The 13,722-nt window shown below is 42.5% G+C and overlaps 1 protein-coding gene across 2 annotated transcripts in view; it reads left to right on the forward strand.

Moving 5' to 3' along the window:
* The window catches only part of PUR2 (Glycinamide ribonucleotide (GAR) synthetase), a 49,499-nt gene extending 36,656 nt beyond the window's left edge, over positions 1 to 12,843 (forward strand). For both annotated transcript variants that reach the window (XM_088946388.1, XM_088946386.1), the window contains 2 exons: positions 9,971 to 10,501; positions 12,183 to 12,843. In XM_088946388.1, coding sequence (XP_088802514.1) covers positions 9,971 to 10,501; positions 12,183 to 12,599 — 948 coding nt within the window. In that variant the 3' untranslated portion in view covers positions 12,600 to 12,843. The remainder of the gene's footprint in view (positions 1 to 9,970; positions 10,502 to 12,182) is intronic.
* Positions 12,844 to 13,722: the final 879 nt, after the last annotated feature.

The raw sequence follows: 13,722 nt of genomic DNA on the forward strand, positions 1-13,722 counted from the left end.
GACATCATCAAAAAAGTCAAATGGCTTACGAACACCATGTCAGTTAGCTTTCAATGGGTTAGTAGATCGGCAAATGCTTTGGCAGATTCTTTAGCTAAACAAGGGGCTTCAAGGGATTCTCTGTTTTTGGCTAATTTGTAACTGCAATCTGAAAAGAGTTGGGTTTGGAGCCACCTTTAAGGGGAGCTAAACATGGGGCTTCAAGGGATTCTCTATTTAATAAAATACCATTCATTCATCAAAAAAAGACAGACTGATTATTGAAGGTGACTCCAGAATTGTTGTGGACTGGTTGTAAAAGGGGGAAGGAGTAATACGGCAGTTAAAGAATGAATTCAGACATTTCAAGCAGGTTCCCAAGGATATGATAATCGAAGTGAAGTGGATTAGAAGATCTGCAAACAGTGTGGTAGATTGTTGTGGGCCCGGGCGTAGGATCTCATCATGAGTTGGTTCACGGGGAGAACCTCTAGCTTCCCCTTGCCCCTCCCTTTGCGTGCAGACCCTATCGTGGCGACCTAAGGGGTGATTTGTTCAAGAGATCACCCTAACTCTCCTTTACTCTTCTCTCAGACTGAAATTTTTGGATGCTTTACTCTCTAATCGCAGCTCCTTAAATCGGAGATTACAAGAAGTGAGAGTCCTCCTTGTAGGAAGACTCCTTGTTGAATTCGACTGCTTACAGATAAGACTAACTTGGGAAGGATAAGGCTTCCCTAAGATAAATCAAACTCCTACTACTCTTCTAATAGATAATGTAAGAAACAGATAAGAACAGATAAGAGAGACTGCTAAGGATAAGTTAAGCTGCTGCTAACTAAGGATAAGATAAGCTGATGTTGGCTAAGGATAAGATAAGATGATAAGATAAGCTGCTGCCCACGTGGGCCCCTCATCCCTACTGTTGCCGGTAGCGGTATGTCTTCCCCATGAATGCATCCACAACATTACACCCCTCCTGGGCAACGAGCTTGTCCTCAAGCTCGAGATTTGGATATGCGTCTTGAAGATCAGTCCAGGGGATCTAGGTGGCCTCGGCTGATGGTAGGTCGTCCCATTCCACCAGGACTTTGACAATACCCCGATTGACTCTGGATCGAACAAGTGCTCGGGACTGGAGAATGAGTCTGCCGTCTTTTAAGGGTGGTAGGGGAGGTACTGTATCAGGAGTACCTATAAATGGCTTGAGCAAGGATACATGGAAAGTATCATGGAGTTTGCTGTGTTCTGGCAGTTCGAGCTGATATGCAACTTTCCCAATCTGCCGTTAAACCTTGAAGGGCCCGTAAAAATTTGGGAGCCAATTTAGGGGGAGCCCTACGTCTTAGGGAGTATTGCCGATAGGGCTGGAGCTTCAACCACACGAACTGTCCTGGTTTGAGAGTTAATTCCCGATGGTACTAGTCATAGGCATTCTTCATGCGCGCCTGTGCTTGCTGTAAGCGGAGAGAGTCTTCGGCCAGAGGGCATCGCGGTCTTGTAGGCCACTATCAATCTCATCCAACTGCGTCGAACCGGGTCCGTAGGACAATAGGCGGGGAGGGTCCCGACCATAGACGATCCGGAATGGTGTCATGCCAAGAGAAGAATGATAGGCTGTGTTGTAATAGTATTCGGCCCAAGGAAGCCAATCAACCCACCGTCATGGTTGGTCACCCACAAAACAACGGAGATACATCTTTATCGTACGGTTTACCACCTCTGTTTGCCCGTCTGTCTGAGGGTGGTAGGCGGAGGAAAAAGCTAGGGTTGTACCCTGCAACCGAAACAACTCTTTCCAGAAGGTGCTAGTAAAAACCGGGTCCCTGTCACTGACGATGGATTCTGGTAGCCCATGCAAACGGAAAATATGTGTAAAGAAAACGTGGGCAACTGAAACTGCGCTATACGGGTGGGACAGGGGAATGAAATGGGCATACTTGGAAAAGTGATCCACCACCACGAATAAGACCGATTTCCCGCCGACCTTGGGTAGGCCCTCAATGAAGTCCATAGAGATATCAGCCCAGATTTGTGTTGGGAGTGAAAGAGGCTGGAAAAGGCCTGCCGGGTGCAAGTTTTCCCATTTTTGTTGTTGGCACGTGGAGCAATTATGGATGAAGTCACGAATCGAAGTCCTCATGTCAGGCCAATGGAAATTGGCTTGGACGCGATGCAATGTTGTCTGAATGCCTTCATTTGTGGAGTTATGTATGCTGGAGATGACGGAGGGAATTAAGGAACAATCGGCTGGGAGGTATATCTGTCCTTTGTATAGCACCAGCCCGTCGTGAATGGACCAATTCGGGTTGGTCGTTCCGGACTGTATTTTCTCAACAAGGTCCTTCCATTCCGGTGATTGGGGCATCGTGCTTCTAATGCCTTCTAACAGGATGACGCGGGGCCGTGAAATCGTACAAAGGAGCATAGCATCTTTGTCATGTCTGGACAAGGCATCTGCAGCCCGATTTAAGGACCCCGCCTTGTAGTCCAACCGGAAATCAAACCTGAGCAGTTTGCTTGCCCAATGCTGTTGAGGCGGAGTGGTAAGCCGCTGCTCCAGTAGATACTTGAGGTTGTAGTGACCAGTCTTGACGACGAAGGATCTTCCCCACAAGTATGGCCTCCAGTGTTGCACGGCCTTAGCTAGCCCAATCATCTCGCGCTCGTAGGCCGATAGCTTTAGATGCCGGTCATCCAGTTTGCGACTAAAGAAGGCTATTGGATGTCCTTGTTGTTGCAGTACTGCTCCAATACCTACACTGGATGCATCGCATTCGACCGTAAAGTCCAGGTCAAAATTTGGTAACTGTAGCACGGGTGTGGAGGAGAGGGCATCCCTTAAGTTCGCAAAGGCAGCGTCAGTTGCTTCATCCCACTGGAATGCGTTCTTTAGCATATTGGTTAATGGGGCAGCCAATAATCCATAATTTTGCACAAACTTGTGGTAGTACCCTATCAGTCCTAGGAACCCGCGGAGAGCCTTGGCGGATTGAGTTTTGGGCCAATCCTGAATTGCTTGGATTTTGGAGCCATCCACTGTGACACCTTGCCCACTAATTATATGTCCCAGATAAAGAACTTGGAGCTCCCCGAAAGAACATTTGGGCCACTTCAGAAAGAGCTTGTGTTGGTGCAGTAGTTCAAAAACAGTCTGTAGGTGATGTACGTGCTCAACCCACGATTTACTGTAAACTAGGATGTCGTCAAAGAACACTAAGACGAATCTGCGAAGGTGGGGCCGAAATACCTCGTTCATTAGCGACTGAAATGTGGATGGAGCATTGGTGAGACCGAACGGCATAACTAGAAATTCAAAGTGACCATGATGCGTTCGGAAAGCTGTTTTCTCCACATCCTCGGGGGCCATTCGGACCTGAAAATATCCCGATCTGAGATCTAGCTTCGAGAAGTACTGGGCTCCGTGGAGCTCATCCAACAGCTTGTCTACCATGGGAATCGGGAATTTGTCCTTGACGATTATGTTATTGAGTTCTCTGTAATCCACACTAAACCTCCAAGTACTTCCTTGCTTCACTACCAATAAAACCGGCGAAGAGAAGGGGGAGCGGCTAGGGCGGATGATCCCTTGTTTCATCATGTCTGCACATGGCTTCTCTATCTCGTCCTTCTACAGATGTGGGTAGCGATATGGCTGGACGACGACCGGTTCTGAACCTGTTATCAAAGGGATCCGATGGTCACACGATCGGGCAGGTGGAAGTTCCTTGGGTTCTTGAAATATATCTGAGAAGTCGGTGAGGAGTCTTTCCATATCTGCTGTGTGCATAGTTTCGCCTTGGAGTGTATGCACTTGCGGTTTCTTTGCCTTTACTCTAGTTCCCTGCCAAGTAACTTGTTTTCCATTCAGGTGGAATGACATTGTTAGGGCGCTGAAATCCCATAGGATAGGGCTTAGAGTAATCAGCCACTTAACCCCAAGTACTATATCAAACTCGTCCAAGGGTAGCACAAACAAATCAGTAGAGAAGGGTTCGGATCCGACCTGTATTTGGATGTTCTTACAGATTCCAGGGCTGTGAACCCTCTCTCCATTTACGACGGCTACCTGTAGTTCCTGTCTGCTTTCCACTGGTAGTTTCAGCTGAAGGGCAGCTTGCTCACTTACAAAGTTGTGCGTGCTTCCGAGTCTACAAGGATACGTACTGGTTTCCCTGCCACCTGTGCTCGTAGTTGCATAGTTTGAGAGGTCTATGCCGGTGATGGCGTGGAGGGAGATCTCGGGTTCTAGTGCTGCGGGTTCTTCCTCGTCTTCCTCCAGTTTGTCTACTAGGAGGCAGAATAGCCTCTTGCATCTGTGCCCCGTTGAATACAGCTCATCGCAGTTGAAGCATTGCCCTCTTGCCCGGTGATCTGCCATCTCGGCTCTGGATAAGCGTTTGATGAGAGGTGCCGTCATGCTGCTTCCTGTGCTAGGTGTCGGTCTGGGAATGATACTTGTGTGAAGCTTTTGTTCCCTGTTGGTTGCCGAAGAAGGGGCCACCCCGGTTGGCTTCGGGGGCGTCCATGATGTCGCTGATCGTCCCATGCTGAAGGATCCTCGGCTGATATGTAGCTTACATTCGAAAGCGCGAGCTAGGTTCATAGCGGTGACCAGGTTGGGAGGATGCTGCATCTCCACATCTACCCTCAGGGGTTCAGCTAATCCAGTGGTGAACATATCCACCTGCTGATCTGGACGTCCCGAGGCTGCTCTGGCAAGAAGGGTCTGAAATTGGCGCTGGTATTCAGCCACAGTGCCTGTTTGATTGAGGTTGATTAACTCACCTAGCGGGTTGCTCGTCAATGGGGGCCCGAACTTGAGGAGGTAGTAGGACTTGAATTGGTCCCAACTGAGCCCTGGTTCCTCCTGCTCCACTTGGTAGAACCAAAGTTGTGCTTCCTCCGTTAGATGGAACGCGGCCAGACTGACCTTATCTCTTTCCTCCGTACGTTGATTGCGAAAGAATTGTTCACAACAGTATAGCCATCTTAGTGGATCTCCACTGCCGTTGTACGAAGGGAACTCCAACCTACTATACTTGGGGATGACTGCTGCTGCTGGGGCGACGATCTATTGTTTGCCGGATGATTCCGCCAAATCTGGTCGGCGGCTATTGGTGGTTGCCGTCCCTTCGGGGCCCCTCTCCCTGTTGGAGAAATATGACTCTAGCAAGCGACGAAGCTCCCGGACATCCTCCTTGACTTCTCATACTTCTGCATGGTTCTCCATGAGCCGGTGCTCCAATTTGTGGACCCTGTATGACAGCTGCTTCAGATCGCCCTTGACGTTCGGCTCTGATACCAAAATGTTGTGGGCCCGGGCGTAGGATCTCGTCACGGGTCGGTCCACGGGGAGAACCTCTAGCTTCCCCTTGCCCCTCCCTTTGCGTGCAAACCCTATCGTGGCGACCTAAGGGGTGATTTGTTCAAGAGATCACCCTAATACTCCTTTACTCTTCTCTCAGACTGAAATTTTTGGATGCTTTACTCTCTAATCGCAGCTCCTTAAATAGGAGGTTACAAGAAGTGAGAGTTCTCCTTGTGGGAAGACTCCTTGTTGAATCCAGAGACAGTCCATGTTTTGGGCTGTTTTGTAAATATTGAAAGTGGTTTTGGGCTTAATCTTTGCCCACAATTCCTTATTATACTCCTTTTTATAATTAATAATAAAATTTTCTTGTGTTGTTGATAAAAAAGAAGTTGGCCAAAGTAGATTTGATTAATGTAATTCTTCTTCCATGGGACAAATAATTGCTCTTTTACCCCCGCCAACCTCTTAGTAATTGTCTCTACCATAAGATCCCAAAACCTTCCTCTTTTTGGATTATCCCCTAAAGGTAAACCCAAATAGATCATCGACCATTGGGAAAACAGTACATCCCAAAATTTCTGCACTTTCTGAAATGTTCCTTTCCTCTATATTCACTCCCACCAAGCAACTCTCCTCCAAGTTAATCTTTAAATTACATTCTTTCAAAAGTTTGCACCACCAACATTAAGTTCCTCACATGGCTAATTTCATCCTTTTCACCAAATAAAATGGTATCATTAGCGAACTGTAGGTAAGTAATTGAAACCAAGTGTTTTAAAAGGCATGACTAGGCACACAGGCGAGGCGCATTTTGGGGTATGCGCCTCGCCCAAGTCCTAGGTGCACGCCTGCGCCTAGGCATGTGCCTGATGCACCTTGCGCCTCAGCCTAGGCGTGCACTTTTTTAAAATTTTGTGTTTTTTTTTTTAATTTCTTTTGAGTCCAACAACTGGGTCGGGGGCTCTGCCCTCGGACCCCCAACCACACCCCTCAAGGCAAGCTTGAACAAGTCTATGTTAGGGTCTGGAATTCTTATTTCTCACAAAAAAAATAATGATTTTATTACTTTCATTACCTTTTAAGAATATATTTTATTGCAATGTATGAAATTCTTATTTCACTTGCTCACCAAAGCTCCGAGAACCCCCCCGATTTGCTAATTTCTTCTTAAAAGACAATGAAAGTTATAAATCATTATTTTTTATGCGAGAAATAAGAATTTCAGACCCTAACATAGACTTGTTTGGCCTTGCCTCGAGGGGCATGGTACAAAGGCGACTCATAGAATCAAGAATGCAATATGTTTTACATCACATTAGCTACTTGAAGCAATGCAATTAAGGAAATAAAGAGATTGTGGATTTTACATTCTTGAAAATGCTTTATAGTTTGCTTTTATTTTTAAATTTTCATTTGAATACGTTTTACATGTTATGTTTATATATTTTAATTTTAGATAATAGGCTTTTTAAAACATTTATTTTAAAATTAAATTTATATTTTTTATTAATGTTATGTTTAATATTTTTTTTTGAACTCTTTGCATTTTTAAAATTTTTGGCATTGTTTTCTTACTTTTTTTTTTATTTTTAGCTTTTTTTTTTGTAATTTTGTGCCTTGCTTAAAAAAGGCATGTGGCTTGTCTTGTGCCTTAGGCACAAATTGGCCCTTGCACTTTGTGCTTTTAAAACACCATTGAAACCTAATTTCTTCCCACTCTCCATCCTTTTATTAAATTTCTTGACTTTGCCCTCTCTCTGAGTCTCCCAAACACCTCAGCAATCAACATGACCAGGAAAGGGGAAAGTGGGTCTCCTTGCCTAATTCCCCTACTAGCAGGAAAATGATATACCACTGCCCCTTTAATTAGAATTGAGTAATGACAGGTCTTAACACATCCCAAGATCCATCTACACTACCTATCACCAAAACCAAAGCTCACCATTATCATCCTTCAAGAAACCCCAATCCATTAGATCTTAAGTCTTCTCCAAATCCAATTTACAAATAAACCCTTCTTTCCCACTTCTCTTCAAATCCTCAAGACTTTATTTAGCAATCAGAAGCTGATCAATTATTTGCCTTTCCCTAACAAAAGCCCCTTGATTTTGTGAGATAATGAGGGGGAGAACAAATCTAATCCTTTGAGATAGTACCTTGGCAATGATATTGTAGAGGCTATGTATCAAGCTAATTGGTCTAAAATCCTTAAGAAGCAACACTTCTACCTTCTTCGGTATCAATGCGATAAAGGTTGAGTTCAGCCCCGGATTAATCACCTCCATCTTTCAATTTTGTCACTTTCCCCCAGCAAAACAACCCCATCTATAACTTCAATTTGAGACACCAATGCTTGCTTTTGCTTTTCAATCCTGCCAAACTCCTGCAAGTTCCACTCCTTAATTTTGCCTTTGATCTCTTTCATCTTCCTCTAGAACCTCATACCTTCCCAATGTACCCTTGGATTGCTCTCTTCCCACCAAACTTTAACTCTCTCCCTACATCCATCAATGTGTAACTACTTTCTTAAATCTGAATGGGGTAGGACCTCTACACTCCAAATTTTCCTTAGAAATGGAAATTGGCCAATGATCCGAAGTAACTCTTGGCAAGGCTCTAGAAACTAGACCTCTCCAATGCTCCTCTCAATCAATTGTGAATAAGAATTTGTCCAGTTTAGAGCGAACTGGGTTTGCTTGTAGGTTGGACAAAGTAAAGTTAATATGGGCCAAATGAATCTCTTTCAACCTGAAAGCATCAAAGCTTGATTAAATCTCCTCATACTTAAATTAAACCTCCGACTTTGGTTATATAGTCTTTTCCAGGAATCATATCACATTGAAATCCCCTCCTAAGCACCAAGGTCCATCCCACAATCCCTTAATATCTTCTAGTTTACCCTAAAAATTATTTCTTTGCCTATACCCATTTGGTTCATATACATTTGTTACCACCCACTCAAATTCATCTGAGATCTGCTTAAACTTAATTGAAACTAAAAAATTCCAATCAGATGCTCCATTTTGATTACAACCTCATTGTTCCACATAGTCACATTACCACATGAAGCTCCTCACGCAAGAAACATAGCCCAACTCCAACCCCTAGCTTTCCAGATACTCCTGGCTCATTTGTTTTTATCAAAATCCATCACCTTAGATCTCGGATTAGGATAATATCCGGCTTTTCCTATCTAATAACTTTTTTTTTTTTTTTTTTTTGTATCAAGGCTCTTTTCTTTGCTCCTCCTAAACTTCTCACATTCCAACTTATTATCTTCATTTTTTGATAAATGAATAATAATGTTATTAATGATAAGAAAGGAAGTATACATTCACCCTTAGAGAGGCACGAAATGTTACCTCCCCTTGGATGTGAGAGTAAAGCAAACTCTTAACAGAATACAATCATAGGGTGGAACAAAATAATTTGACCCTTGAGACCCCTTGTTTTGCTGAAGAGTCAGCCATGGCATTTTCTGATTTGCTGACCCACTAAAAAGTGATTGACATATTCCTTGTGAGCCAATTGACTTTCTTAAGAAGATCCCTGTAGCCCTATAAAACTGTTTCTGGACTTGACAACCAACCCACTACCACCTTAGAAGCTCCCTTACCTATCAGATTTTCCACTCCTAGTTGAACTTGTATTCCTTGTACCGCAACCAATATCTCAGCCCCTGTAGAATCTTCAGCTCCCACTGGTCATGAAAATAGGGATAGGATGTTGCTATTCTTATCTCTTGAGATCCCTCCTATCCCCGAAGGCCCTGGATTACCTTGACTGCTGCCATTAAAATTCAGATTTACCACACCCTTTATATGAGATCTGTAGTCTATTCTTTTTTTGGGTTGTGGAGGCCACCTCTGCCTAGCTTTTCCAGAGATCATCAAAGGATTAACCTCTAAACAAATCTGAAGTTTTCAGCCAATGAGTTGTTCTTGCCAAAAAACACTTATTTACTTTTTGGATGCTTCTTTCCTTTTCTTGGAATATTTTAGCATTCCTCTCCCAAATATTCCACAAGATGGCTGCTCTGATGCACTTCCACATCAGTTTCCATCTCTTAGTTGGTTGGCCAAAAGTAGACGGATCAAAAAGCAAGTTTACTTCAGAGGGCAAGATCCACTTGCACCCAAACATCATAAGACTCAATTCCAAATATTAGCAGCAAAAGCACAAGATAACAAGTGGTGGCAGTCCTCATTATGCACTTTACACAAAATACACCAGTTTGGGGATAAACAAAGAAACGGTTCTTCTTTTGCAGGTTATCCATAGTATTTGATCTTTTCCAACCCTTTTCTTCCCTTCCGGCACAATGAAGTTCCTTAGTGTTTCTCTGGATAGGTTGATGTTCTTTAAGTTTAGGGTCTGCCCCATCCTTAACCCCTGCAACACGGCTATAGTTCAGCTCTAGTGGAGTCACCTATGCCTGACATTCCCGGATTACCAGTGCTATAGCCATCAAAGTTTAAAGCTGCCCTATAGATTCTTCAATGTAAAACTAGCTAAATTTCCCTGCCATTTTTGTGCTAATCTCTTTTCTTCCTATTGAGAAGTTATTGTTTCCTCTGGAAATGACTATTTGTTGTTCTTAATTTTTACTGTTATGAATCTTGCAGAACTTTACTGTGAATTTCTGTATTTCCAGTTGTAATAATTTATGTGCTGCAGTATCAAACATTTACAGACCCACATGCAGCAAAGCAATATATCCAAGAGCAAGGAGCACCTATTGTGATAAAAGCAGATGGACTGGCTGCTGGGAAAGGAGTTGTTGTTGCTATGACCCTAGAGGAGGCATATGAAGCTGTTGATTCTATGCTAGTGAAGGGTGTTTTTGGGTCTGCCGGTTGTCGAGTCATTGTTGAGGAATTTCTTGAAGGGGAAGAAGCTTCATTCTTTGCCCTTGTGGATGGAGAAAATGCCATACCTCTAGAATCTGCTCAGGACCACAAACGAGTTGGGGATGGTGATACAGGGCCCAATACAGGTGGAATGGGGGCATATTCTCCTGCACCCGTGTTAACAGAAGAACTTAAATCTCTGGTCATGAGTTCTATAATCATCCCAACTGTGAAAGGGATGTCTGCAGAAGGCTGCAAGTTTATTGGAGTCTTGTACGCTGGACTCATGATTGAGAAGAAATCAGGGTTGCCTAAGCTCATTGAGTACAATGTGCGTTTTGGTGATCCAGAATGTCAGGTTAGTTAACTGATCTCTAGTTGGTAATTTATTTCTTATTGTATCTTTAATCTGGGTATTATAGAATATAAATGTTAGTGACATTGTAAGGAAAGCTTCTTTGGACAGCATTGCATGGATTCAGTGTGTAAACACCTTTTTGTTGGTCTAATCTATGACATTCACACGTTAGAAGTCAATTGAATAAATTGATTGTGTCAATCTGATTTTTTATCCTCTTGGACATAGCAACAATCAACAGAAAATATGTCAGTCAGGTGGTTGTGTTGAGTTGTGGCTATTATCTTTGGTTTGGTTTTATTTCTACTTAATTGTGTAGGAGTCCTTGCATAGTAATGGTGTTTGGTGGATCACATCCTTTTTGGAATCTGTGATGTCTTGATGTTTTTTGGGTATCTTGACATTCTTATAAACAGGTCTTCAGCTTGTATAACACTTTTTTTTTTTATATATATATATATCTTCTGTTCTTAAAGAAACTTACTAATTTCATGAAAAGAATAAACATGATAGCCCTTCAGTCATTATCATTAAATTATGTAATTACACCATATATTCATTGATGATTCATGCCCTGACTGCTTGGTTTGTACTTTGTAGGGTGCTCTTTGACTTGTTGCAATGTTTTGATGAGTTAACCCTTGAACTTGATGTTGAATTTGCAGTATGGCAGGTTGTATGATGTTTAAATGCCTTTCCCATGTAGGCAATCAACTTATGTTGCTATGGTCTTCATGTTGATGCCGTAACTAATTGAGCTATAGTACAGTTTGTATTTCTGCAAAAATTTAGATTTGCATATTCTTATCTTTTTCTTTTATATCTTTAAAAATCAGTTTCATTTTGTTTAGGTGCATGTCTTCCTTGCTCCTGGGTTCTAGGAATTCCGCGTACTTAAGTTGCACTTCTTGCAATATCATATTTGTACCTCATGCAAGTAAAATTGATTTTTCCCAAAATTTCAAAGGTTTCTGCATCTTTTGAAATGAACAAGATATTGGTATATGAGATGAAAAGATATTAAAGTGCCTTGGTATTGAAGTACACTGCACTCTGCACCCTTCACTGGACCTCTCTTCTTTGCACCTTGTGCACAGGATGGTTTTCTGTACCATAGTTGTCAAGGCTATGCCTAGATGACAAGACATTTTCGTGGGTCGTCTTAGGCGTTTACGTGGTTTTTTTTTTCACGTGGGGTTGTAGCAATTTTAGTTTTCGTGAAACTATTTGACATTGTGTATGTATGGGTAAAATGGTGTAAAAGGGTATTGAGAAACACCAATTTTTAATTTATGGTGCTGTAAAAATGATTTTTGGATGTTTGTAGGATTAGGATGAAGTCATCTCTATTTTTGTCTTGTTGGAGTTGTGTTATATCCCAGTTTCTGATCTGTTTGGACATGGTATCAGAGCAGGGGTTTGGTATCACAACATACACACACAAAACACAAAAATTGTGTTACATGTGTTCTTAAAGGGTGATATGGTATTTTTTTATTATTTTGTTCATATGTTTCAGGGGTTGGCATGTTGGGAGGGGTTCTTATTGTCTATTAAACAGAGACCTCCCTTCACCCTGTAAACAGTGTTCTAGTGGGTTCAAAACCCAATACATATATGATACACACCCATATGTTACAACACCCTTCTCAAATCACTCGTCATGAAATTATTTTCACAGGTTTTGATGGTTCGGTTGGAGTCAGATCTGGCACAAGTTCTGCTTGCTGCGTGTAGAGGAGAGTTGAGTGGAGTATCACTGAGCTGGTCCCCTGGTTCGTCTATGGTTGTAGTTATGGCAAGTCAGGGATACCCTGGAACCTATGAGAAGGGTACTGTGATCCGAAACCTTGAAGAAGCAGAGCTAATTGCTCCATCGGTAAAAATATTTCATGCTGGAACAACCATCGACTCTGATGGGAACTTTCTTGCTGTTGGTGGCCGTGTACTTGGGGTAACAGCCATGGGAAAGGATATTGAGGAAGCTCGGGAGAGGGCTTACCAAGCTGTTGAATGTATCAACTGGCCAGAAGGGTTCTATCGGCGAGATATTGGTTGGAGATCTCTTCCTCACAAGCAATTGACAACCAGAATATAAGCACGTCTTTCATGTGCTAGATGATGAATTTAATTTACTCCTGTAATCCCTTAAATTGGCGAGAGGGACTGAGTAATTAGATAAGATGGGACTAGCATACAGGAAAGTGGGGCTTTTTGAGAGTAGCCTACTCTGGCCCATCCAGAAAACAATGGCATAGTAGCAATATTAATGTATATCGGTACTTCAATTTATCACATCCATTCTAATCCATTCTAACGGAGTTCTGATCTATCGTTAAAAATGTGGATTGTTTGCAGAATCAGATATGCTTTGAGGTCCAAATGAGGCCTTGGACGGATTATGTTTGCAGAATTGCTAAATAACTTTTAGCTAATATAATCTCTATTGTTGACAATAAAGTCGTAACATTGTTCTGTTGATGAAGTTCAGTAGGTGATAGCAGGGGCATTTTGTGATTTTGGGTTGGGAAACGCATGGTTAAAACCTCGTGTATATATATACAAAAGGTTCGGGAGAATGAAGATGTTCAAAGCTTTTTCTTCATTAGGATTTAGTAAGCTTTCACGTTTCAAAGCTTGTTTTGAAATGACTTCATTTTCAGAGAGCATGGTTGTTCATAATCGGAGATAGCAATTTATCCTCCAATTATGTAAAAGAGATGGATAGGCTTATCTATCTCAGTTTTCATATCCAATTTAGTAGTGTCACATCCCAGATTAGCAAGAACATCAGCTATTTGATTCACCTCTATGAACACAGGCGTGGTCTCCACCTCCATAAGCTCCGTGATATCTAACAAAGCACTTTAGACAAGGCAAAGAGACGGTTTCTTTCACAATATCTTGTAAAGCATTGTAGTCCGTCTCCACTAAATTAAGGTCATCTAGAAGATAAAAAGCTTTTGCCAAGAGATTGGTGTCGTTCCCATGCCAGGCATGATATAACCCTTAGGCCTGGTTGTGCCGAGGGGTTTTGGCCCGTGGCACTTTACAACAGCAGCATGTGTCATACTGGCATGGCATTGCCTGTGGCCCGGCGCTAGCACGAAACGTGTCACCGTCCAGCTCAACCATGTTATAGCTGTTATAAGGGGGTATAATGGCAAAAATACCCCCAATATCTATAAACAACTATTTTGGGAGGCATTTGTGTATTTTAT

The sequence above is a fragment of the Nelumbo lutea genome, chromosome 5, assembly GCF_056320005.1.
Source record: "Nelumbo lutea isolate HS-2025 chromosome 5, American lotus-T2T, whole genome shotgun sequence".
Classification (NCBI taxonomy): Eukaryota; Viridiplantae; Streptophyta; class Magnoliopsida; order Proteales; family Nelumbonaceae; genus Nelumbo; species Nelumbo lutea.